This window comes from Ochotona princeps, chromosome 3 (genome assembly GCF_030435755.1).
Source record: "Ochotona princeps isolate mOchPri1 chromosome 3, mOchPri1.hap1, whole genome shotgun sequence".
Classification (NCBI taxonomy): domain Eukaryota; kingdom Metazoa; phylum Chordata; class Mammalia; order Lagomorpha; family Ochotonidae; genus Ochotona; species Ochotona princeps.
This window is the reverse complement of record NC_080834.1, coordinates 26,368,278-26,393,202: the sequence shown is the minus strand read 5'-3', so window position 1 is coordinate 26,393,202 and position 24,925 is coordinate 26,368,278. Positions and strand designations below refer to the sequence as shown.

Below are 24,925 nucleotides of genomic sequence, written 5' to 3'. Positions count from 1 at the left end.
CAAGTGTTGGTGTTTTTTTTTGTATGTGAGTCATTCTTACTGGCGTCAGGTGGTACCTCATTGATGTTTTGATTTGGATTTCCCATATTGCCAAGGAACTTGAGCGTTTTTTCATGTGTTTATTTGCCATTTGGGTTTGTTCCTTTGTGAAGTGTCTGCCCATTTCCCGTGCCCATTTCTTGAGTGGCTTGTTTGTTTTGACATTTTGGTTGTTTTGTAGCTCTTTGTATATTCTGGAGATTAGCCCTCTATCTCCTATGTAGTGTGCGAAGATCTTCTCCCATTCTGTGGGTTGCTTTTTTACTTTGTTGATTGTTTCCCTTGCTATACAGAAGCTTCTTAGTTTGATGAGGTCCCATTTGTTTATTCTGGTCTTGATTGCTATTGCTTTTGGTGTCTTTTTTAGGAAGCCGGGACCTACCCCTAGATCTTGCAGGGTATTTCCAACATTTTCTTCCAAAAGTTTGAAGGTTTCTGGATGTAGGTTTAGATCTGTTATCCATTTAGATTTGATCTTAGTGTATGGTGAGAGATGTGGATCTATCTTTTTGTTTCTGCAGGCTATTAACCAGTTGTCCCAACAGCATTTATTGAACAGACCTTCCCATTTGCCTGGATTGTCGTTTGTCTTTTTGTCAAAGATTAATTGGCTGTATCTGTGTGGGTTCCCTTCTGGTGTTTCTATTCTGCTCCATTGATCTTCCTCTCTATCTGTGTGCCAGTACCAGGCTGTTTTGATAACCACTGCCCTATACTTAAAAAAAGAAAAGAAAAGAGAAAGGAAATAGATCCATTTGTACAGCAAATGGAGCTCCCGGAGCGTCGGGACGGCCCCACGGTTTCCTCTCCTCCCAGGGCTGTGTGGCCCTCGGCTGGCCGCCGCACCTGGGCCCAGGGGGGAGAAGGGGGCCGGCTCTGCCTGGACTCACCGGACGGCTCGCTGCCGGGATGCGTGCCTGGGAGGTGCCGCTTGCAGGCCTAGGAGGCCAGGGCAGCACGGCTTGGTACGCCCCCTCGGCTCCGCCCCGCCAGGCCAAGACCCCGCCCCCGTAGCAGGCTCCGCCAGAGGCCGGGCTCCGCCCCCTGAGGCCAGGCTCCGCCCCGCCAGGCCAAGACCCCGCCCCCGTAGCAGGCTCCGCCAGAGGCCGGGCTCCGCCCCCTGAGGCCAGGCTCCGCCCCGCCAGGCCAAGACCCCGCCCCTGTAGCAGGCTCCGCCAGAGGCCGGGCTCCGCCCCCTGAGGCCAGGCTCCGCCCCGCCAGGCCAAGACCCCGCCCCCGTAGCAGGCTCCGCCAGAGGCCGGGCTCCGCCCCCTGAGGCCAGGCTCCGCCCCACCAGGCCAAGACCCCGCCCCCGCAGCAGGCTCCGCCAGAGGCCGGGCTCCGCCCCCTGAGGCCAGGCTCCGCCCCACCAGGCCAAGACCCCGCCCCGTGAAAGGCTCCGCCCCCTGAGAAAGGCTCCGCCCAGCCAGGCCAAGACCCCGCCCCGTGACAGGCTCCACCCCCGAGCTCCGACCCTTTGACATCGGCTCCACCCCCGCGGCCGCCGCAAGTTGCAGTTTCACGGCCCGGCCACGGCGTGACGCTGGCGAGCGCGCCCCGGCGGCGTCGCGTGCTGTGACGTCAGGCGCGCGCCGAGGCGAAGGCGGCGGGAGGTGTGCGTGAAGGCCTGGTTCTGCGGAGTCGTGCGGCGATCCCGGCGTCGTGATGGTTTCGCGTGTTCAGCTCCCTCCTGAGATCCAGCTGGCGCAGCGCCTTGCGGGGAACGAGCAGGTCACCCGGGACCGAGCTGTGAGGAAACTACGGAAGTACATCATGGCCAGGAGTCAGGCGGCTGCAGGTCGTGGCTCGGGGAGTGCGGGGCTCGGGGAGTGCGGGGCGCAGGTCGGGGCTCGGGGAGTGCGGGGCGCAGGTCGGGGCTCGGGGAGTGCGGGGCTCGGGGAGTGCGGGGCGCAGGTCGGGGCTCGGGGAGTGCGGGGCTCGGGGAGTGTAGGGCTGAGGGAGTGTGGAGCTCAAACCTGCCGGGATTCTCAGCGTCTGTGTTAGGGTCCCCCCTCGCCACAGTGGGGAAGGGCTATCCATGGAGCGAGGGAGGATCCTCCCGGCCAGTCCTGGGGGCTCGCCCCTGGGTGGCTCCCACCGGGGCGTGGAGGCAGGACCTGAACCCAGGCCCCCTGTCCAAGCTGAGCAGGTACCTGGGGTCCCCATCTGCAGGCGGGTTCACGCACGATGAGCTGCTGAAGGTGTGGAAGGGGCTCTTCTACTGCATGTGGATGCAGGACAAGCCGCTCTGCCAGGTGAGCCGGGTGTGGCTGGTGACCCTGGAGGGCCGGGCTGTGCTGGAGTGTCCCCTCGGGACCAGGGCTGGCTGGCCAGGGTGGCGCCCTGCTGACCATGGTGACCATGGGGGCCTGTGTGGCTGGAGGGCCGGGCTGTGGTGGAGCGGCTCCTTGGGACTGGGGCCGGCTGGCCAGCGTGGTGTCCTGGTGACCCTGGTGGCTGCGCAGGCCACGCTGGCCACACTCCAGGCTGCTGGCTTGTGTTTGTCCTGGTCACACGCTGTGTGTGCTAAGACCCTGGAATCCGAGGGGCAGGACCCACGTCTGCCAAGGCCGGGGTTCTCTGCTGCCTTGGGAGGGGTTCCCGGATGGGGCCGTGTGTACCGCTTTCCAGTGTCCTGTGCCTGCTGCTCTGCTGTCCTTCAGGAGGAGGTTCTGGAATCTTCTGCCTCAGCAGGTGCTCGACAGTGGCTAGACAGGCAGTGAGGGAGCCACGGGATCTGGCTGTGGTGTGGCCGTGTGTCCTTGTGTCCAGGCCAGCCCCTTGGCCTCCTGGCCCAGGCCCAGCCCTGCACGTGGGCTTCTGGGGCCTGCTGTCCCTGCCCTGTGCTAAGGGCTGTTGTTGCCTCACAGGAAGAACTGGGGAGGACCATCGCCCAGCTCGTTCATGCCTTCCAGACGCCTGAGGCCCGTGAGTATGCCCCACACCCTGATTCCAGCAGACCACCCAGCGTCCTGTTCTCATGGGCAGTGTCGCTGGCGTGGAGCGGCTGGGGTCGGTGCTGCTGGGGTCCCTGGTCCCGTGTGGTGGTGTCATGTGGACATGTGGGCCTGAGCCGTTAGAGGCTGTGGGCTGTGGACCTCGTGTCTCAGGGCAGGAGATTTGCGGGATCACTTCTGTGCGTGACAGCACATCCCCAGGAGACTTGTGGGATCACCTCTGTGCGTGACAGCACATCTCCCACGAGTCCTGTGAAAGCAGCTGGCCCAGCATTCTCAGCCGCTGGCAGGGCTAAGTATGCTGTGTGCGGCACCTCACTGGTGCCTGCATGAAGTGCGACGTGGTGTCAGGTGGCCCCAGCCTGGCCCTGGGGCAGGGGCCGAGCTGCGTGTTGCTGGCTGGCAGTGCTGCCGCCCTCAAGCCCGTCCTTCAGAGCAGAGCTGCGCTGTGGGGTGCGCCACGCGGCTTCTCTTCCCGAGGTCCTTCTGAGCGCTGGTCACAGAGTGGCCCTGCTGAGCTCTGCCCTGGCGAGGCTGCCCGGGGCACAGGCTGATCCTGCCCGCTTCCAGTAGACGTGGCCCTGTGCGTGGCCTCTGTCATGTTGGGTCTCTCTCCTGCAGAGCACCTGTTCTTGCAGACCTTCTGGCAAACCATGAGCCGCGAGTGGACGGGCATTGACCGGCTGCGCCTGGACAAGTTCTACATGGTATGGCCGGCGGGACAGCGGGCTCTGGCAGTGCGGCTGAGACCCATCACAACGCCCTGGCACAAGGCCATGGGGCTGGGCTGACCTTTTCCCCATGGTGCGGGGTGTCCCCGCTGGGCCCCAGAGACCTGGGCAGCAGGTTCCACACATGCCCGGCCTTCCTCCTGCTGTAGCCATGTGCCTTCAGCAGTCCTGAGATGAAGGGGCGTCCCTCCTGGCTGGAAGCTGGGGACCCCAGGTGGGGAACTTCAGGCCTCATGAGGACACGTGATCTATCTGTGGCTCCATGGCCAGCACACCATGCACAGCGTGGGTGTGTCCTGGGCGTGAGGCCCGTACCCGTGTGGTGGGGAGCAGTGGGGGACGCCCCGGGCGCACACATGGCGAGGTGTGAGGCCGCTGCTGGGCCTCGTGTGCCAGGGCAGTGGCTGCTCCTCAGGCCTGTCCCCCCGCCTGCCATGGGAAGCGTGGACTTCCCCGTCTACTGTCCCTGACATGAACCACCTTCCTGTCGCCCTTGACCTTCGGGGGTCTCGGCGTGGTCCCCGCTGCCACCTCCGCCTGCTGTGTGTTCATGGAGGGCAGTGAACGAGGCCTTGCCCCTGCCCTAAGGGGCTCGTGGGGCCATGTGGGGCCTGCTCCCTCTAACGTGAGTCTGTGTGTAGCTCATGCGGATGGTCCTGAACGAGTCGCTGGAGGCCGTGAGAGCGCAAGGATGGCATGAGAGGTCAGTGCGCCTGCGCGTAGGCTCAGTGCGTTCCGTGGGAAGGCAGGGAGGCCGTTCTTCCACTGCTGGTCCACTCCCAGGTGCCTGCAGCCGTCCCTGCTGCCCCGGCCACGTGTCAGCAGGTAGAGTGGCACTCAGCCGCGTGCCCCAGTGAGGGGCCGCTCACCCACCTTGCCCAGCGCCTGCCCTGCTTACAGAGATGCCCTTCCAGGAGATGTGGCAGCATCCTTACCGCGTCTGCATGTGGTGTCTTCGGGGAGCTGCGCTGTTTGCTCTCAGCCTTGGGGTCAGTCCTGGCTGTGAGGCAGCGAGTTCTGCAGGGGTCCCACGGGGGCCCCCAGCTCCCTCGCCTGAGCAGCCTGCTTAGGGTGGAGTGGCCTGGGTGTGGCGTGGCCCCTGAGCTTTGAGCTGACCCTGTCACAGACAGGTGTGGGCTGCTGTCCCATGCTCTTGGCTCAGAACTGGGAACCCAGCTGGTGCCATGCACAGGGCACGCTGTGCGTGTGCGGCGGCAGGTTCTGCAGACCCTGCACCACGTCCGCCTTCAGTCCTGGCCCCTGGCCTGTCCGGGCCTGCAGTCACCTGGGTCTTCCATCCTGGGTCCTCCAGGCTCGGGTGTCAGTGGGGTTCAGGATCCTGTGTGTGGGAGGGACTGGGGGCTTGGGCTGTGTTAGTGTCTCTGCAGCTGGCGTCTAGCCTGGAATCCAGAAGCTGCCGCGTCCTCAGGAGCCCGTGGCTCAGGCAGCTGCCATGGCCGGCGGCCCCACGGCCCTCGGGTTCGGTGCAGCAGCGGGGCCGAGGTCCCTCCTTGTGCCTTTTTCCCCATCGTGTCCTCCGAGCTGCACAGAGCGACCTATTCCTCCCTGGAACCTGTACCGTGTGGATCGTGCTGGGCATGGGGTGTTAGGTTAGAGTGTACCCACAGGCGCAGGGTCCCTGTTCCAGCTCCAGCGGGCTTCACTCCTGGTCAAGGGGCCAGCCCCTGCCTGGACTCTGTCCCCTCTGCTGTGGCTTTCTGGACAATCCCGGGACAGCAGAGGGATGATGGGCCAGGAGGTGGTGGTGGTGGTGGCATCTCCCTGCCTGGCACGAGTCTGCCATTCTGTGCTGGATGGTGTGGACCTGCAGGGTTGGCAGGCCTGGCGCTGCTGAGAGTCGGTCACTAGGGGGAGGGGACATGGTTGCCGTGGCCAGTGACATGGGGCAAGTTCGCAATCACCGAGTGGTGGGCGTGCCGCTGACGGGCTCACTGCTCCCTCTGCAGACACATCAAGCAGTTGCTTGACCTGCTGACCACTGAGATCCTGCACCCCGACAGTCAGGCCCCCAACGGCGTGAAGAACCACTTCGTTGAGATCTTCCTGGAGGAGCTGACCAAAGTGGGCGCCAAGGAGGTGAGGCGGGGTGGCTGTGGTGTGCATGCTGGGGCTCACCTGGCCACGGTGCACCTGCTGGGGCTGAGCCAGCCTCTGCTGTCTCTCTTAGCTCACGGCGGCACAGACGCTCCTGTTTGTCGAACCCTTCTGTGGAATCGCCGCCTCCACCAAGGAGTAGGTGTGGGGGCTGCATGGCCCTGACATGGCCCCGGGTGGGCGGTGTGGACCATCTGGTGGGGGCGTGGCTTCCTCTGACCCTGCCACCCTGCAGTTCCCTGGTGCTGCACAATATCGCCCGAGGCGTCTTTGAGACGATTGTGGAGCAGGCGCCTCTTGCCATCGAAGACCTCGTGAATGACCTGGACACGCAGGAGGAGGAGGAGGAGGAGGAGGAGGAGGAGGATGCGTCAGATGGGGACGAGGCATTGAGCGAGCCAGAGCTGCCGTCTGGGGGGCCGCCCACAGGTGAGGAGCCCACCTCCTGCGGCTCCCTCCTTTCTGCCTCAGCCCAGAGTCCATTTCCTTGCGTGGCGGCCAGACCTGTGACAGCATGAGGCACCCGTGTCAAGGGCAGTCCTTAGGCCTGCCACTGCCCGGCGCACTGGTCCCCAGTATGTGCTGCCTCTGGAGGGGTGCGGGCTCTGTCCACCAGCCCCCAGAGGTTCTGCCCCCATGCTCAGGGTGTGGCCTCCGCCCTCACCCGTCATGGCCTGCACACTTGTTCCTCGCTCCTGCCCCAAGGGCCCCACGCTCGTGGAGCCCAAGAGGCTCATCGCTGGCTGTAGGGCTGAGCCCTGACTGAGTCCCAGGAGGTGGGTCAACAGCCGGAGCCCAGGCGTCCTGCTGGTGGGCACAGGGTGGCCTGTGTGCCCAACTGGCAACGGTGCCTGGTTCAGCCTTCTTGTAGTCTTTGGTTTTAATGTAAGAGACAGAGTATACTTTCAGTGCCCAGGTGGCCAGGGATGTGCCAGGCTGGGCTGGGCTGGAGCTGGGCCTCCCACAGTAGGGCTTGACCCTGTTGTGTGAGCTGTCCTGCTGCCTCCTGGGACATGAGTGTGTGGGAAGCTGGGGCGGGGGCTAGACTGGGTTGGGTTAGGGCTGGGGTGGGCTAGGCTGGGCTGGGTTAGGGCTGGGCCGGGCTGGGCTGGGCTGGGTTGGTTTGGGTTGGGTTAGTGCTAAGTTAGGGCTGGGCGGGCTGGACTGGGACTGGCATTTAAGCCACATGCTGCTGTGGGGTGGGGCTGCTTAGCTGCCAGGGTGCGTGCCTCTGTGCTGGTATGCCCATCGGCCTGTTGGTCAGCAGACCCCACAGTGCCTCTGGCCATCTTGTGGGCCTCTCACTGTGCTCTAGGCTCTGCTATCACCGCTGGTCACCTCCTGTCCCTCCCACATTCGGCGACCCTTTGTCCAGAGCCTTGCTTTGTGGGTGCTGTGGTCATCGTGGCATGGCCAGTCGTGTGTTGAGCCCGCAACCTGTGGTGGGACATGGCTGCTCTTCACTCTGGCCCTTGGATACCACCTTTGCCATCCGAAATGCCTGTGCCCGTCCTATGGCTCCCTGCGCCTCAATGCCGTGGGCAGGCTTGGTTCTGAGTGATGGCGTGGGGCCAGCCAGGACCCGGGACAGCTCTCCGGCTCACAGCATCTATTTGTTCCAGGAGACAGCGGGGATGGTGAAGGCCCTGTGCTCCAGGTAGGTGGCCGGGGCTGCTGAGGGCGGAGGCTGGCCTTCCCAGGGTTGGCTTTGGGGTCCTGGGCCCTGCCAGCGTATGGAGCTGCTGCAGACTTGGGCTCCAGGCCTGGGTTTGCGCCATGGCAGTCCCTTCTCCTGAGATGAGCCCAACTTCCCCTCTCCATCTGTTCCAGGCCCGCAGCCCACTGGCTGCTGAGCGGCCGGCATTAGAATCCCAGCTCAGCCACAGATGCCTGTGGCATGCTGACCACAGGGACAGGGCGTGGGCCTCGCCGTGTCGTCCCGCTCAGACCCCCTGCCGCGGCTGTCTGTGGCTGTGATTTTGCAGCTCTGGTGTTTCCTGTGGAGCTGACTGGATGGCGCTTGCTGGCGGGCGGTTGTTACGGTGTCCTCTGTCACTGGGCCCGGCGGGAGTGGTGGCGGGAGCAGGGGCCAGCCGCCAACTCATCCTCTGCGGCGTGTCTCTTGGCAGTTTGACTATGAGGCCGTGGCGAACAGGCTGTTTGAGGTGGCCAGCCAACCCAGCACCCCTTCTCTGAACAGGAAGCGTCTCTACAAAGTGATCCGGAAGTAAGTGTCCCCAGCGCCCCTCAGCCACTGGGGGTCTCCAGCACTCACTGGGAGGGGTCCAGGGTGCTGGGCACAGCACTAACAGCGCAGTGTGTCTGGCTCTTGCAGGTTGCAGGACCTGGCCGGAGGTGAGGAGCAGGCCTGGCTCAGAGAGTGAGCCCGATTGGGGGGCTTGCATCCCCGTGGGAGTGGACTAGTCCTGAGGGCCCCGCAGCCCAGTGGTCTGTGAGAGGGAGTAGGGCTGAGGGCCCCGCAGCCCAGTGGTCTGTGAGAGGGAGTAGGGCTGAGGGCCCCGCAGCCCAGTGGTCTGTGAGAGGGAGTAGGGCTGAGGGCCCCGCAGCCCAGTGGTCTGTGAGAGGGAGTAGGGCTGAGGGCCCCGCAGCCCAGTGGTCTGTGAGAGGGAGTAGGGCTGAGGGTCCTGCAGCCCAGTGGTCTGTGAGAGGGAGTAGGGCTGAGGGTCCTGCAGCCCAGCTCCGATTCCGTCAGGGCCCAGGACAGTGGCTCCACCAGCATGCTGTGTGGGGGCGCCTCTGCCTGCGGCACCAATCATTAGGCCTTCCTGGGAGCATCCCTCCTGGCACCACCTCCCTGGGGTGCCCCTCAGCAGCTCACGTGGGGTGGCCACCTCTGAGCCAGCACCAGCATTGTCCTGTCCTGTCGGCCCATGCTCTGGGTCATCCCCACATCTGAGCTGCACCTTGCTTGCACTGAACTCTGTGCATGCCAGGTGGGGCTGTGATGCCAGCGGATGGGATCTGTCCAGATGCTGGCCTTGGGTGGTACTGAGCAGACAGTGCCAGCTGCAGGTGTGCAGGGGGAGCTGGGGGGGCTCCTCGTGACCGTGTGCCCCCTTAGGTGTCTTCCCGGAGGATGACATTCCAGAGGAGGCCTGCAGGAAGCTGCTGGAGAGCAAGCGAGAGAGGAAGATAAAGAAGATGATGAGGAAAAAGATGAGGAAGAAGCAGAAACGGCCCCCGCCTCAGTCCTCAGCACTGCCACAGGAGGGTGAGCTGAGGGGCTCGCCGTGCACCGTGCCTGGAGGACAGCTTCCCCGCCAGGCACCGTCCCCTGGGCTGGGCTCCCTGTGCTGCTTCCCCGGTCCTCGGGGTGTGGGGGTGATGGGCACTAATGCCCTTGCCCACGCCCTATTTGGAAGGGGCTGGGTTGCGTGCTGGGTTGCGGGGGCACCGTACTGGGAGTGGCTGGGCTGTGTGCGGGGCCCATGCTGTGAGGAGCTTCAGGCGAGCTGTCTCTGGCCTCTCCCCGCACCTGTGGGCAGTGGTGCCTGCCCTGTGCTGCTCCTGGCCACGCCCCAGCACTGGCCTTTCAGAGGCCCAGACCGAAGGCCAGACTTGGGGCACCTGCTGTGCCTGCTGGATGCCCTGAGCCTGTGCAGAGGTGGTATGGGCAGGGCGGAGCCATGCACACACTCGGCATGTCACCCCGGCCTCGCTGTTCCCACAGGGGAGAGTGAACGGAGGAAGAGGAGCAGGAGGAGGGGCAGGGGGGCCGGTCCCTTGGCACGCAGCGGAGAGCGGCCCACCAGCCGGCGGCAAAGAGACAGCAGCGCCCGCAAGAGGAAGCCACGGCCTCAGCCGCCATCTGGCACCCCAGCTAAGGGGGCAGCTGTCCAGGAGCCCAGGAGGAAGCAGCGGACACTGGCAGGCGGGAAGTGAGGCCAGGCTGCTGGGTCCACGCAGACTGAGCGCCCAGGGCCCCGAGCTGCGGGCAGGAGGTGGCGGCCAAGGTCAGCAGCTCCAGTCAGGTCGGGGCGGGGCTGGCCACTTCCACCGGCCTGCAGCTCATCGTGGCCATTCCCCACGTGTCACCATGACGGACGTGGTCACCTGACCTGGAGGCACCCTGCGCTGACCTCCAGGCCAACCCTGCCGCCCGCTCCGGCTCAAACACGCTTACAGAGCTGCTGTGCTGTGCTGTCCTGCTCGCTCCCAGGCGCCTTCGGGTCGGGGTTGGCTGGGGCGCACGGGGCTGGGCGGCACTGGGCAGCCCCCTGGGAGGCCACGGGGAGACTGAGCCCCTGAAGGCAGGCAAGTTGGAAGGCATCTCCACAGCACCCCACACGTGGGCCGCTTGTGGCTGCTCGCCTGGCTTTGCCCAGGGATGGGGCTGACCCTGTCGGACACTGTTCGTCTGATGCAGGGTTGTCAACAGGCTGTGGGGACCCAAGACTCTGACAGGCACGGACCTGGCCCTGTGGGGGGGGGGGGGGGTGGCCTGGCCAGCGCAGGCTGTGGGACAGGCCTGACCTCACCCTGTGGGATCTCCTGGTCATTGCCCCGCGAAGCACCAGGCTCCGGGGGCACGGGGGCTGTGGGACCTGAGGCCGAGGGGGAACTGGGGTTGTGGTCCATGTTCCCCTAGCAGCACGGCAAGGCCCTGGCATCTCTTACAGGCCTCAGAAGAGAGCCCGGGGCCTGGGCTGGCACCTGTCTTCCGCACAACACTGGGTCTTGGCACACGTGACCTCTGCGGTGAGGGGTTCTGCTCATGGCCTTGAGGCTTGCTGTGTGTGCCACCAGTGCCCGAGCTGGCCCGGTGCAGCCACTCCCAGAGCTCGCTGTCAGACACGACCTGGGTTACAGTTCTGCTCATAGTCCTCCGCCATCGCAGGTGGTCCCAGGGGCACCATATGCCCCCTGCAGCTGCCACTGGGACAGCCTGAGGTAGCAGCCTGGAGCTGGCATGAGCCAGGGCCACTCAGCCTGCTGTGTGTTGGTGCCTCTACTGGTCATCTGCCTGGGGCGGGCTGGCAACCAGGCCCCTCACCACCTTACACTGCCCGCTGTGTCACCCCATCCTGGGGCCTCTCCATTGTCTGGGTCACTTCACAACCACACTGTGGAGCCACCTCCCCGTCCTGTGTCCTTCCATCTGCCGTCTCTAGGGGGCACCACTTGCCCTCAGCATGTCCCACTGGGGGCCAAAGAGGGGGTCCTATAACCCTGGCCAGGTTGGGAGGGAGGCTGCAATCCCCTGGTGTGAGCAGGGACTTGCAGACTCCTTTACCCCAGCTTTTAGGCTGGGCCCTACTTTCCGCTGAGCCCTCAGTTCCAACTGTTGGCCCCTCGCAGGGACCCCCATGCGTTCAGCCCACCAAGCTGGGCTGTATTCTTTTTCAGCTTCTACCTGGTCACCGTGCACACCTTCCAGGGGCCTCACGTGGTGGCAGGCTGCTCAGTGGGAGCGCCCCCCTGCGGCGGCCCCACGGCAGGCGAGGTGTACACGGTTCCATGTCCTTCGTGAGGTGGCCTCTGAGGGCCCAGGCTCTTCTGTTGAGGGGAGGGCTGGTGAGCTCTCGGGTTCCCAAGGAACCCCTGTTACACAGGTCCTGAGACCTGGCCGTGGGGGCATAGAGTTCTCAGCCTCTTTCCCACCCTCGGGGTAGGGGACCAACTTGGTCTGTGGTCATCTCTGCACCTGCCAAGTGGCAGCCTCAGCCTCCCCCCCTTCCCCGCCAGTTGTACTGCCTGGCAGTGGGGACAGGGGATCACTGTGGGTCATCACCCAGGCTTGTATCAGCTCCCAGCCCCCGCACAGGGGTGGGGCAGCATTGCCCCTTCGTTCTTATACGCTTCACTCATTGCAGTGTGCTTGTAGGCGGTGCTGGGTGCTGCTGCCTGCCGTGGCCACACTCTCTGGGCCCTGTGCCATGCCTCCACCAGACCTATTCAGGACTCGGTCTGTGGGTACCTTCGTCCCGCATCCACCACCCCCTGGCTTGTCTGCACTAGTAGGTACCACAGCCCAGCCTGTCTATCCTCAGACCTAGCTAACGTGACCCGGCAAGGTGCTGTGACCTAGCCTGTCCTGTCCCATACCCATTCTGACTTTTGCAAATCCCAGTGGGTGCTGCTGGAGCCTAGCCAGCCAGGCATGCCCCCCAGCCTCAGCTTTTGCATACACCAGTAGGTGGCAGACAGTGCTACTTAGTCCAGCCCAAGATTCCCATGTGAGCAGGTGCCTTGGCCTGAGGCAGACATGCCCTCCAGCTTCCCCCTCTAAACCACTCCATCTCAGCTCCCCCATATGCCTGCAAATAGTTGCCTGGTCTGTGGAAATCCCCAGAGATCACTCCTCATCTATCAAGCATTCCCTTGGTGGCTCCACGTCCCCAGGACCCTTCCTCAGGGAGTCCGCAGCCCCCTCTGCAACAGCGGTGTGTGGTGTGCATAGGGGCCGGGACAGTGTGGCCCCACTTTCTATTATGCTGGGCCTGTGCCCTGGCCCGGGATTCCATGCATGTCTTTAGAAAAATAAAATAAGCAACTGTGCTGGCACGCTGGTGCAGTTAACACAGAGTTGGCACTATCCAGGCCCAGAGTGCCCACCAGCTCCTGGCTGCTTTTCTGGCAGCGTAACACTTGCCTGGGTACAAGGCAGCCTAGACAGTATAGCAGGGGGCTAGTGTAGCTCTACAGGCTCATCTACCTTGCTGCGCCAGCATCGCATACGGGCGCCAGTTCACGTCCCAGCTGCCCCAGTTCCCACCCAGCTCCCTGCCTGTGGCCTGGGAAAGCAGCAGAGGACGGTCCAAAGCCTTGGGACCCTGCACCCACATGGGAGACCTGGAAGAAGCTCCAGTTTCCTGGCTTCAGATTGGCTCAGCTCTGGGCAATGTGGCCATTTGAGGAGTGAACCAAAAGAAGGACTATCTTTCTGTCTCCTCTCTGTAAATTTACCCTTCCAATAAAAATAAAATCTTTTTTAAAAATACAGATTCTGATTGCACAGATGTGGATGGGATGAGATTGTGCATTTATTTTTACTTGTCTGAGAGCTCTTCCATCTGCTGCTTTGCTCCCACATGGTCACAGTGGCCAGAGCTGGGCCAGCCCGAAGCCAGGCAGGCTGCATTAGGCCATAGCACTGTCGCCCTCAGCATCGCATCCAGCCTCAGGCTGCACCCCAACAAGGGTGTTGAGAGCAGGGGGACTTGGTGCCATGCCTGTGGCTACATCCAGAGCCCGCAGCTCACTGGCCAGCGCTGGGCGTTTTCCTGGTCTTTCTCTGAAGTCAGGCCCAGAGCTGGAGTGATAAGGACCACAGATGGGAGACCAGGCCAGGCGAGCTGACCATCTAGACATGACAAGGATCCTGAATGCAGATCTGGCCTGGCCGCCCAGGGCAGAATCGGGGTCCAGCTCGGCAGGTGCACAGGGGAAGGGTGTGGCTTCCACAAGACCACACTAAGGGCAAGCAGCAGCCTCTATCCATCCAGCAGACAGTTGCTGCTGCCGCCAGGGCTGTGACCTGGCAGGGACCCAGAGCACAGACGGTGAGTGACCACATGTGGGTGTGGGCGGAGCTGGGGCCACTCTCCAAGGCTGTCCTCACTAGGCCAACCCTAGCTGTGGCCCTCAGCCCTGCCTTCCAGTGCAGCTGGCAGGGTCATCACAGGGCAGGAAGGTGCCCCGGGATCCACTGGGTGTAGCCACCACACCCTTATCTTACCACAGCCCCCTGCCAGCCACAGCCCATCTGGGGCAGTGACCAGTCAAATAGCTTATCTCTGAAAGCCCTGGGGGAGTTCCAAAGGCCGTTGTCGCAGCCCAAGACCTTGCAGGGTGGTGGGGTTGGGGCTGCCTCTAGCCCCACCGCCTTGCATGTGTAGTATCCAAGCATGTGAGAGGAGTATCCATGTACGCACGCACTGGACCGGCTCCCAGCGAAGCTGCCTTCAGTTTGAGCGTATAAATGAAAGCTTGTTTTCATTGCTTTTATTTTTCTGGTGCAGAGCTACAGAGATTGTTCATCTACTGGTTCACTCCCCAAATGGCTACAATGGAAGGAGCTGGACCAATCCAAAGCCAGGAGCCATGAGGTTTTCACATGGGTGTGGGGGCCCAAGCACTCCGGCCATCCTTTGCAGGGAGCTGGACTGGGAGGAGAGCAGCCAGCCCCCTGACCATGCTCCTGCCATGTACCAGCACGCTGTGCTAGGCTGTCAGGTGGCCATTCGTCTGCTGGTGAGCGGGTCTGGCCAGCTTGTGTCCTTGCCCAAGGTCACCAATTAGCCTGGTTCTCCATAGCTCCCTCCTCCACTGGCCTGGAGCCTGGTCAGGAGTTCTAGGGTCTTAGGGTGGTTTTAGCGCTCTGAAGGTTAGCCCAGCACTCAAGTGTGGCAATCCGGGAGAGACCCTCCAGGGGCTGGCAAAGCCCACTCCACTTTCCTCGCTGGCCCAAGTGACTCCTTGGTGAGGTCTTCTCCCCACTGTCCTGCCCCACATGGGAAGGCCGCCTCAGTATGAGGTCCCACTGGGGTGCGCAGCTCTGCCACCTGCTCTGCACCAGCGCTTCACTGGACCCCACTTCTGTGCCTCAGCTTCTGTGGTACACACCCCATGACCCCGCTTTGCTGATAGAGGTATTCCCTGGGGCCGAAGCAGCCCATGGCAAAGGTTAGATTGCCTCAGTGCCTGCCAGTGTGGGTGTGTGCCAGGGTTGAACCCACTCAGGGGTCATGACGACCCCCACACTGCCCAGCAGGGTCTGCTCGGCTTCGAGTGGCTGCGGTTCTTAGGAGGGCAAATCCAGCTCAAGTCTTTAGGATTAGAGATGGGCCCAGCCAAGAGCAGACAGTGCTGGCTACACCTGTGCCAGGGCCCAGCTGGGTGCTCCCTAGCCCGCACAGTTAGGCATATTGTAGTTAGTGTTTAAGGAGCATCACACTGGGTGTGCTCGTGGAAACCCAACCACTACCCCCAGCACACGACCAGTTGCAGCTCTTCCACAAACTCGCTGGACATGTTCCTGTGCGACCTGTTTTATAGATGTATTTATTTTGAGAGGGAGAGTTAGAGATGGAGGAAGACTTTCCATCCACAGATTCAGTTCCTAAGTGGCCACACCGGAGTGGATCCAAAGCCAGCAGCAGGGGCCTCCCCCACGTCTCCACGCGGGTGCAGGGACTCACGCGTGGGCCGTCCCCCAATGCTTCCCCAGACCATGAGGAGGGGGCTGCATGGGAAGTGGTGTCCCAGCCCTGGCTTCCCCAACCCCCTTTTAGTTTTGTAATACAGACCACTCTATGTCCACCCACGGCGCTCTAGCTTCTGGTTTTCCCTTTGGGACCATATCCTAACTCTTTGAGAACTGTTTCAAATGCAAGGTGTAATGAGCCCAGTGTCCTGCTTGGTCTGGCCTGGCATCCCTGGCTGTTTCCCACACTGCCAGCTCCAGCTCCCTGCACACCTGCAGGCCCCGGGCAGGGAATGGATTATAGTCTCAGTCTCACAAATATTAAATTTACACGAGCACTGCATATCATGGCGTTCTCAAGGGTAAGGGCAATGGGGGGGAGGCATCTGTGTGTTTACCTGTATCTCTTCTGAGGTGGCGGCAAAACTTCACCCGAGGTGGAAACGCTGCTGCCCACCTGAGCTCAGGAAGGCCGGTGTGCACCTGCCGGCTGGGGTCACTGAGGCTCCCGTTGTGAGGCCCGGGGGTGGGGGGAGCCCTCCTGGTACTGCAACCTGGTGGGGGCCCCAGGGCTGGCAGCCACCAGGGCAAGTGTGTGTGCCGAGATGGTGGCCTTTTCCCGCAGGTGTGGGCGGATCCCCCAGGACGAGACCCCTCCCCTGGGCTCGCAAGCTAGCACTGATACAACGTTGCCGGCCCTAGGAGACAATAACCCAAGTCACAGCACCCAGCCAGCCCCCCTGCTCTCAGGACTATCCTAGGCGGTGGACCTGGCTCAGGGGTCGCGCCCAGACACGTCCCCGGGAGGATTGGGGGTCCATGCGGAACCCCGTGGCCCGAGACCGCACCCCTCGTGTCCCGACCTTGCTGGGTGTCCTCCAGGCCGCCTCCCGCCGGGCCTAGCGGGTCCCGGTGCTCCCCGCATCCCTTCCCAGGAGCCCGCGCGTCCCCGCCCCGCACGGATGCCCGGGGCGGCGCGCGTCCCCGCCCGCCCGCGCGCCCCTCGGCGCCCCCCGCCCCCGCCCCGCGCCGGCGGAACTGTGGGATCGCCGCGCACAGGAAGTAGCGGCGGCGCGGCCGAGGGCGGCGGGCGGCCGGCGGGATGGGGGCCGGGGGCGGCGGGCGCCGCACTAGCTGAGCCCGACGCGGGGCCGCCGGCCCAGGCCGAGCAGCGCAGCGGCGGCGGAGGCGACGAGCAGGTGGCGGCGGCGGCTGCAGGTGAGTCCCGAGGCCCCCGGCCGCGGTCTGCACGCCCCATCCCCGGCTGGCCCCGGCTGGCCCCGGCCGCCCGAGGTCGCTCCCGGTTCCCCCGAACCCCCGGCGGCGGAGGTCGCCCCCACAGCCGCGCTGCCCAGGGCCGTGCGTCCCAGGCCCGCGCCGCCGCGATCGGGTTGCGCTCGGCGGGCGCGGGCCTTGGGGAGCGGGGCCTGGGAGGGGTCCGCGGCCCGGGCCTTCCCCGCGGCCTGGTGCCGCCGGGGGCTTGGCCATCCCCGGGCCCGCCGGCCGCCCGGGGAGGGGGCGCCGGGACTCGGGCGGAGCCCCTTCCGGGCTAGCTCCGCCCCGCCGGGGTCCCCCGGGCCGCGACGCCCCCGCCGATTGGGTTGGCGGCGCGCCGGGGCGGGTTTCCGCTTGGGGCCTGGGCGCTGAGCAAGGCCTGGCTGGCGGGCGCCCCGCGGCCAGGGGCTGTGCGGGATCGGGTGACAGCCAGGGTTGGGGGGTAAATGGAGAGGCTTGGTGCTCAGGGAGGGAGGGTCTGGGATCCTGGGCAGCTCCTGTAACTTTGGGGGAAGTTTGGTGGAATGGCTCTTTGGAGCCCGTGTGAAAAGTCCTGTGGCAAACAGCGGAGCAGGTGGCATCTCCTTGCTGGGCACTATTATGCTTTTTCCAGGGAGGAGAGATGTGCGCCACCCCACCCGCCGGCCTTGAGGTGCTGACGGGAGACGCCCTGTTTTCCTGCCCCTGCCATCACCATGGGTTCCCTGGCCACAGGGCCGGGAGTTAACCTGTTCGCTCTGCTGTATCCAAGCCCTTCACCTGAACAGGCTCCTGTGTTACACTGTTTCGAAAAGCAGCTGCGGAGATGGTGGGGCAGGGAGCAGTTGGGTCTGGTCTGGGTGTAGGTTCTCTGCATGTTTGTTGCATGTTTCCTGTTATGGTCCAGCCAGAGGCAGGGATACCCGCCTGATGCTGTGGTACCGGGTGGTGAGGGGAGAGCCAGGGGCGGTACAGGCTGGGGCTGGCCCCTCCCAGCCCGCCTATGCCCTGGACCGGCCGTTTGGCCCCTAGCCGGGCTCAGCTCTGGCGCGGTCTGTGGTGCCGGGCCGAGAGGCAGATGGGAGGAATCGCTGTCTCCAGGGAGTTAGGAGTTTCCACCCAGGGCGCCTGTTGGCAGCTGCCCGGGACGTCAGCAGCCAGCAGCCTGGGCTCCTGCACGTGCAGCTAGGGCCTGCCCACCAGCAGGCTTACCTGCCTGGGGCTGTGTCCCTCGGGGGCCTGGCCTGGACCTGCACAAGCCACTGCTCCAGGCTCCCAGCCGCCCCAGTGGATCTGGGAGGCCGGGAATGTGCAGATCCCTGGGCGCAGGAAGAAGGCAAGTGCGGAGGTGCTGTTTGAGGAAAGCCAGCCATACCTTTTGGGGGAAGTCACCCACCTGTCCAGTCCCGCTCACCTTGGCCAGGCAGTGCAGGGGGACTGGTCCTGGACTACTGACCCTGTCCTCGGCCCCACTGGGCGCCGGCCAGTCCCCCTGTAGTCCTGGCGGGCGCCCTGGTGGCCAGGCTGCGGCCTGTCCTAGGTGTACTGTCAGGCTGGACCGGCCTCCCGTGGCCATTCTCCCGTCACTGACTTGCATGGCCTGGGATACTCAGCTGCTGTGGCTGAGAGGGCCACAGGACAGTCACCTTGAGCCGAATTGTGCAGGGTGCTGGCTCTGAGCATTGGGGCTCTGGCTGTTGTGTAGCCAGGCAGTACTCCAAGGGTCATGCTGGAGGCAGTACCGTCCCCAACACAGCTGCGCCATTCTCTTCAGCTTAGTTCCAGGGCTCGTCTCCTGCCATGCCTGGGAGACTTGCTTAGGAGATGTCGCGTGTTCTGATGCTTGTCAGGGGCTGTGGAAGCTGCAGGAGAGGAGGGGCTGGGGGACGCCCCAGGTGTTCTCTGGCTGGACTGCGAGCCACAGGAACTTGTGACCCCTGACCAGAGTGCTCTGCACCCTCAGGACTGAAGCTGGAGTGGGTGCTGGCGGAGGGAGCCGTGTGCCAGCAGTCTGCAGGCCTGAGCCTGGGCAGCTGGGGAAGGCCGTGTAGCATTGATGGATGCCATCTCTGGCCGTTCGGGAGATGGGGGAGACGGAGCAGAGCCCAGCAAACGGCGACAGATGCCCCAGTAGGTGTGCCACTCTGTGCCCAGGGGCTCTCCGGGCCTGCACAGTGACCCTGACACATCTCCCAGCCTCGTGCACCCTGGAAGCTGATTGACTATTCAGAGGAGGTGTCACCCATTACCTGGGTGCAGACATGCTGTCTGGGAGCTGCAGCCAGAGCTGGGGCTGTGGCTGTACCTGGGGCTGGGGCCAGGACCATGGCTGCAGCCAGAGCTGGGGCTGGGGCTGTACCCGGGGCTGTGGCCGGGACCATGGCTGCAGCCAGATCTGGGACTGTAGCTGTAGCCGGGGCTGTGGCTGTACCCGGGGTTGGGGCCGGGACCATGGCTGCAGCCAGAGCTGGGGCTGTGGCTGTACCCGGGGCTGGGGCCAGGACCATGGTTGCAGCCAGAGCTGGGGCTGTGGCTGTACCCGGGGCTGGGGCCGGGACCATGGCTGCAGCCAGAGCTGGGGCTGTGGCTGTACCCGGGGCTGGGGCCGGGACCATGGCTGCAGCCAGAGCTGGGACCATGGCTGCAGCTGGAGCTGGGCTGATCTGCCTTCCTCTCACTCTGAAGGGAAGTTCCAGGCCCCGGCTATTTCTCTTTCTGTCAAGCCCACAAGAGGGCAGGGTTGCATGCCTGAAGCAGAAACTGAAGGGCCAGTACCCATATGTGGTCCCCCTGAGACTTCTTCAGAGGTGGCCAGCTGGACCTGGACCTCTGCCCCTGCCTTCCTGTGAGCTCGCCACCCACTGGATGGGAGTGAGGCAAGCCTGGTTTTGGCTCCTGCCGGTCTATTTCTGACTCAGGCTGTTGTCCGGTCCAACCAGAGTGAGTGAACAGATGGAGGGGCCCATGGGGCTGTTGGGGGTGCAGCCTGTGCTTGCCTGTGGTGCTGGCATCTCTTAGCAGAGTGAGGTTGAGTCCCAGCTGCTCCACTTGCTATCCAGCTACCTGCTTGTAGCCTGGGAGAGCAGCGGAGGACAGCCCAAAGCCTTGGGACCCTGCAACCACCTGGGAAACCCAGAAGAGGCTCCTGGCTCCTGGCTTTGGACCAGCCCGGCCTCAGCTATTGCCGACATTAGGGAAGACCTCTCTTTTCCCCTTTCAAATGGATAAATAAATCATAAAGCAAAATCAACTTAGCTTTTATCTGGGACATGCACAGGCTCCCTAGCACAGAGAGAAATTAGCCGATTGTTGACATTGCACAGTAGGGCGCCAGCACCGTGACTGAAGAGTTGGGGGAGGAGGGGGAGGAGCATGACCAGGAAGGAGGGGAGACTCCATCCATCCTGTCAGGGTCGACCCTGCACCCCCACGGAACTGCCCGGCCCAGCATGCCTTGACCCCACCTGAAGGGGTCCGCTGGCTCACCTGTCACCTCCAGTGGACAGGTGCAATCGGGCCCTCACATCTGACTTGTGCTGTGCAGTACCATTGGTTTGCAAAGCAGGGAGAAGTGTCTTCCACCTGCTGTCTGCTCCCTGAGGTCCCTGGGCTGAAGTCAGAGGGCAGAACTCAGTCTCCCAGAGTGGGGGTAGGGCCACCAGCCCCTGCACTGTCACCTACTGCTTCCCTGAGTGCAGCATGGGCAGGAAGCTGAGCTGGGATTACATGCAGGCCTTGCCCTACGGGATGTGGGTGTCCCCAGCAGCGGCTTGAGCGCCACCCCGTGGCACCTGACGCTGCTTGGATTTCATTCTAGCCTAGCAGGCACCATGGCCAGGGCAGGCTGCTGGGAAGCCCCTTGACCGTCCCTGACAGTGAACTGGTGCACAGCCTGGCCGGCTGGTGCTTTTACACTCAGGTTCAACCAGAGCTCGAAGGCCATGCTGCAGGGTGTGGCCATAGGGCCCAAGTGTTGACGTGCCCCTGGGAAGGTAGGTATGTGTGCACCTGCTGTTCCATGCCAGTCCAGGGCTGGCATCTCACTCCTCTGGCTTGTTTTGCTGAAATGTGAGTGAGTGACCTGGTGTGCAAAGCTGGGCATGGAATTGCACCCACAGACCCTGGCCAGGGTGAATGAGAAGGGGGTGTATGCTCTGGGGCAGGTGGGGGATCCCAGAGTTCCCGAGCGGCCAGCAGCCGGGCCTGTGTGCAGTTCCCTGAGCTTGGTGCACTAGCCAAGTTGAAGATGTCCCCACCGTGTTCAGCCCCGGGCTTCGGCCTTTGCGCTCCTGGCCATTCCCTCCGTCCTGTGTCCATGTCTGTCCCCCAGGGGCCTAAACTGGGTCCACTGAGTGCCGCCACTGGGTCGTCGCCAGCTGTGGTTCAGCAAGTGGGAGCAAGGTCTCCCCCTCCGCCTGTCCTGATGTGAACAGGGTCCCCCCACCTCCCAGTGGGCTGTCGGGACATTGTGGGTTTGTGCGGGTGCCCTGGGGCAGAGCCCGTGTGTGCTCCCTACACTTCGTCCTGGGTGAGCCTCCCTCGCTGTTGCTAGGCAGAGCCTGTGGCCGTCCCTGGGAAGGGCCTCTTGGTGCTGTCCAGGCACTCCGCATTCTCCCGGGCCCCAGGTGTGCCCTGTGTTCCCAGCTTTTGCTCTGTAATGCCATGAGCCCTAACTGTCCATGGTGCCTGGTGCCAGGCTTGTCCAGCGTGTCCCATGGAGCTTGCTCCCTGTTGTCTCCAGGCAGGGCCCCCAGGACAGGGCTGACGGGAAGATGCCAGGGTGGTTCTGGTGGCCGGCAGAAGACTCTGCCAGATGTGGGCACTGACCCAGGAGTGGCAGATGTGGCAGACCTCTGTGGCTGGGCCACCATGGAGGACACGCCTGATGGAGAAGGGCAAGGGACATTGAAGTGGACCGGGCTGGTGGTCTTGGTGCTGCAGGAAAAGGGAGCTTGGTTCCGCTCCCTTGTCTTCTGGAGCTGGGGCCAGTGCCCTGGCCGCCCAGCATGCTTCTAGAATTCTCTGGCACTCCTGGACCGGCATCCCCTTGGGACTCAGGGCAGCTCCCCTGGCTTGCAGCCTGAGCAATGGGTGGAGGCCAACTGGCTCCTCCTCTAACCAGGACACCCTGGTGGGTTCACTTGGGCAGGATCTAGCAGACGCCAGCACCCTGGGTGGCTGTCCCGGGGCCTGGCCGGCTCCGGGGCGTCTGTACCAGGCCCAGGGTTTTGGTGCCAAGCACCCTGTCCTGTGAGGGTTCCCCTGGTGTGCGCCTGCCCCCCCGCATACTCCAGTAGTACTGGGGTCAGGTCCCTGAGACCAGAGGGACTCAGCCAGGCTCCGGGTGCAGGGACGCCCCTACCTCATGACAACGGGAACCTTCAGGTATGGCTGCGGGCCACGTGTCCCCCTGCCTGGCGCATCCCCTCAGGACACCTGCCCATCGGCAAACCATCTGGTGTGGATATGTGGAGGCCAAGAGGTGTGTGACTGGGCTCCTGGCAGGCAGGCAGGTTGGCCGCCCGTGTGTGGCCCCAGCCCCTGCAATGACTTGTAGTTTGGGCCCACCCATCACAGCCTGGGGCCACACCCAGGCCTCAATCATCACAGCTTCGTGGTATTGATGGCTGCCACCTGTGCCACCTGTGCTGGACACCTCCCTGGCTTCAGCATCGCCTTGGCTGTTGCCATCTCATGGGCAGCCAGCAGTGTCCTCCAAGGGCGGCTCTCTTAAACGCTGGTTGGTTCCTGAGCGGCCCTGTGCTAGGCCCCTCCTCTCACGCTTTCTGAATCCACAGAACTTGCTGGCAGTTTGGTTCTGCCTTGATTGATGGCTCTGCTGTGGTTTTTCAGCATTAGGAAATGTTGCAACTTACCAGTGTGTGCAAAAACAAATCCGAGTATTTTGTATCACAAAGTTCATCTCGTTGGAGTCTTCTGGCGGTTGTGAGGCCGCTGGTAGGCTGGGCCTGAGGCCCGAGGCTGGGTGGGCGGCAGATGCCTCACAGGTGGGCTTGCTCCTTGGGGCTTGTCACTAGGCTAAGCTCCTCCAGGGAGCAGGATGGTGGGGCCCCTAGCCAGGGGCTGGGTGCACTGAGTAAGGAGGGCAACCAGCAGATGGGAAACAAGGTTTTTTTTTTTTTTTTAAAGATTTATTCATTTTATTACAGCCAGATATACACAGAGGAGGAGAGACAGAGAGGAAGATCCTCCGTCTGATGATTCACTCCCCAAGTGAGCCGCAATGGGCCGATGCGCGCCGATCTGAAGCCGGAAACCTGGAACCTCTTCCGGGACTCCCACACGGGTGCAGTGTCCCAAGGCATTGGGCCGTCCTCAACTGCTTTCCCAGGCCACAAGCAGGGAGCTGGATGGGAAGTGAAGCTGCCGGGATTAGAACCGGTGCCCATATGGGATCCCGGGGCATTCAAGGCGAGGACTTTAGCCGCTAGGCCACGCTGAAGGGCCAGGGAAACAAGGTTTTAAAACCCTGTTGAACTGGCTGCTGCGGGTTAGATCTGTAACATTGTCTAGGGGAATTTGAGCAACATTCTTGAAACAAAGTAACTCCCCATTTGCTCCACACTTACCCGCTTTTAAGAGGCAAGAAAGAGCCAAGTCCAGCAGCTGCCACAACCCACAGCAAGGCCTGGAAAGGGCCACATCCAAGATGGTGGCATGGTGCCCACTGGGTGAAGCCTGGGGCCAGGGTACCCGCTCTACATTCCTGTGTCTTTGAACCTCAAGGACTGCAGGCCTGCGGTGGGGTGGGTCAGCCAAAGCCCCGTGGGCGCACTCCCGGGTCCTGGTCGGCCTGCTGCTCAGACCCGTGGGCGCACTCCCGGGTCCTGGTCGGCCTACTGCTCAGGTGCAGGTTCACCTCATGTTTTCTCCCCCAACCCTGCCCCGTGTCTGAAGCTGTAGCTGAAAGATCGCTGTGGGAACGTGCTGTGCGTGTGTCCTGTCAGTCAGCTTGGCAGCCTGCTGTGTTTGGGGAACTCTAAGCGGACCTTCCAGCCCCCAACTCTGCTAGTCAGGCCTGCAAAGCAGTGTAAATGGGGCGGGGGAGGGGGTTGGGACAAGGGCAGGGGAGGGGGTGGGTCAGGTCACCTGTGCGGAGGGCCCAGCAGGAGGCTGGCGGCCGCCCTGCTGGCAGGTGGACTTTGCCTCGGGAGCTGCTGTGTGTGAGCTGGTGAGGCTCGTGGTGGGAGGTCTGGGGCTCTGGGCAGCGCCTTCCTTTCCACTGAGTGCACAGGTGGGGTGTTGGTGGGGGTGGTGCCTGTAGGCCTCCTGTGCCTGTGAGGGCCACCCTGGGAGAGGGCGGGGTGGACTAAAGCCTTGTCCTGGGGCGCTGTGCCTGATGGAGGCCGAGGTCAGTGTTGCTCTGATCTCTGTTTGCTCCCTCCTAAGCCAGGTGAGCCGCTCTGCCAAGGAGGCCTTGTGCTGGCAGGGCACACAGTCCTGCCTTCCCTGGTTCTCTCACTAGTCTTCGCTGCTTGTGGGCCTGGAGGAGCCGCAGCCATGTTCTGGGCAAGCCACGTGGTGGTAACAGTGGCGGTGTGTTCTGTGTGTGTGGCCCTGTGCCAGTTCCCCAGACGCTCACTGTGGGCTTCTGTCTGTCCCCTCCACGTATGTGGTGTGTGCGTGGGACCCCGCCAGGCTCCTGGGTGAAATGCTGGCTTCCCAGCGAGGCGTGGGGACCTCCCGGCTCACGGTGCTCAGGGAGCACTTCTGTGGGATGTGGGTGCATGACTTCAGTCCTGTGATGTCACCATCCGCTCGGTGCAAGGGGCTGATCCTCCTCTCGGGTGGGCATGAGAGGGGACGTGGAGAGGCTCTCCTTGCTGTCTGTGCTGTCCCCATCTGTGCTCCTGCCTGCCTCAGCCTCTTCCCCACTCCCTGGGTCACACCTGTGCCTCCCTCCCTTTGCTCTGGCACCTCCTTCCCATGTCCGCCCTGTCCTTGGGGGTCTTCCGTGGGGGTCTCCCGTGGGGGTCTCCCATCTTCTGTGTCTCGTGCAGTCCCCAGCCTCGTCTATACCTGGTGCCTGTGGCCTGTCATTAGAGCTGCACCCTGAGACTGATGGGCACAGGGCACCACCTGCAGCTGTGAGGGATGGCTGAAGTGGGTAGGCCAGGCTGGCGAGACGGGCTCGTGCTCCCAGAGATGCTGAAGAGGGTGAGCCAGGCTGGGGAGCTGGGCTCGTGCCCTTGGGAGGTACTGGGCTGTGGAAGGCTGTGCAGGGCCTTGGTGGAGTGTGGCCCTTGGTGATGGGCACCACTGGGATGGCTTCCTTGTTCAACACCTTGGACACCTTCCCTGGAAGTGACCAAGGTAGGTTGGTGGCTGGGCTTTTACAGATTGATGTATGTGGAAGAGAGAGAGCACTCTGCTGATTCACTCCCCAGCTGGCTCTGCCAGCTGGCATGGAGCCAGGAGCTCTGTCTGGGTCCCCATGTGGCCAGCAGGGGCCCAGTTGCAGGAGCTGCCACCACTGCTTCCTGGGCCAAAACTGGGACCAGCATTTTAATAGGAGGTGGGATGCTGGCAGAGTGGGCTGACCACACCCCCCGGCCTGGGCTTCATCTCTGGCCCAGGAGGACCTGCCCCCAAGAGCAAGGGCAACGCATGCGTGATGTGGGGAGGCAGACGTTTCCCCAAGT

General features: G+C 63.2%; 2 protein-coding genes across 2 annotated transcripts in view; both read left to right on the top strand.

Annotated features, from left to right (window-relative positions):
• The first annotated feature begins 1,620 nt into the window (after window positions 1-1,620).
• On the top strand, window positions 1,621-9,815 carry RRP1 (ribosomal RNA processing 1). The gene is made up of 13 exons (XM_058661245.1): window positions 1,621-1,837; window positions 2,212-2,294; window positions 2,910-2,967; window positions 3,618-3,703; window positions 4,369-4,430; window positions 5,695-5,824; window positions 5,916-5,980; window positions 6,078-6,292; window positions 7,465-7,499; window positions 7,972-8,069; window positions 8,178-8,197; window positions 8,925-9,074; window positions 9,534-9,815. Exons 1-13 carry the CDS (start codon window positions 1,705-1,707, stop codon window positions 9,743-9,745), a joined length of 1,347 nt encoding a protein of 448 aa, XP_058517228.1. The 5' UTR covers window positions 1,621-1,704; the 3' UTR covers window positions 9,746-9,815.
• Window positions 9,816-16,067: 6,252 nt separating this feature from the next.
• The window catches only part of AGPAT3 (1-acylglycerol-3-phosphate O-acyltransferase 3), a 46,558-nt gene continuing 37,700 nt past the window's right edge, over window positions 16,068-24,925 (top strand). Inside the window, exon 1 of the mRNA XM_058661567.1 lies at window positions 16,068-16,226. The gene's annotated coding sequence lies outside the window, so the exon portion shown is untranslated. The remainder of the gene's footprint in view (window positions 16,227-24,925) is intronic.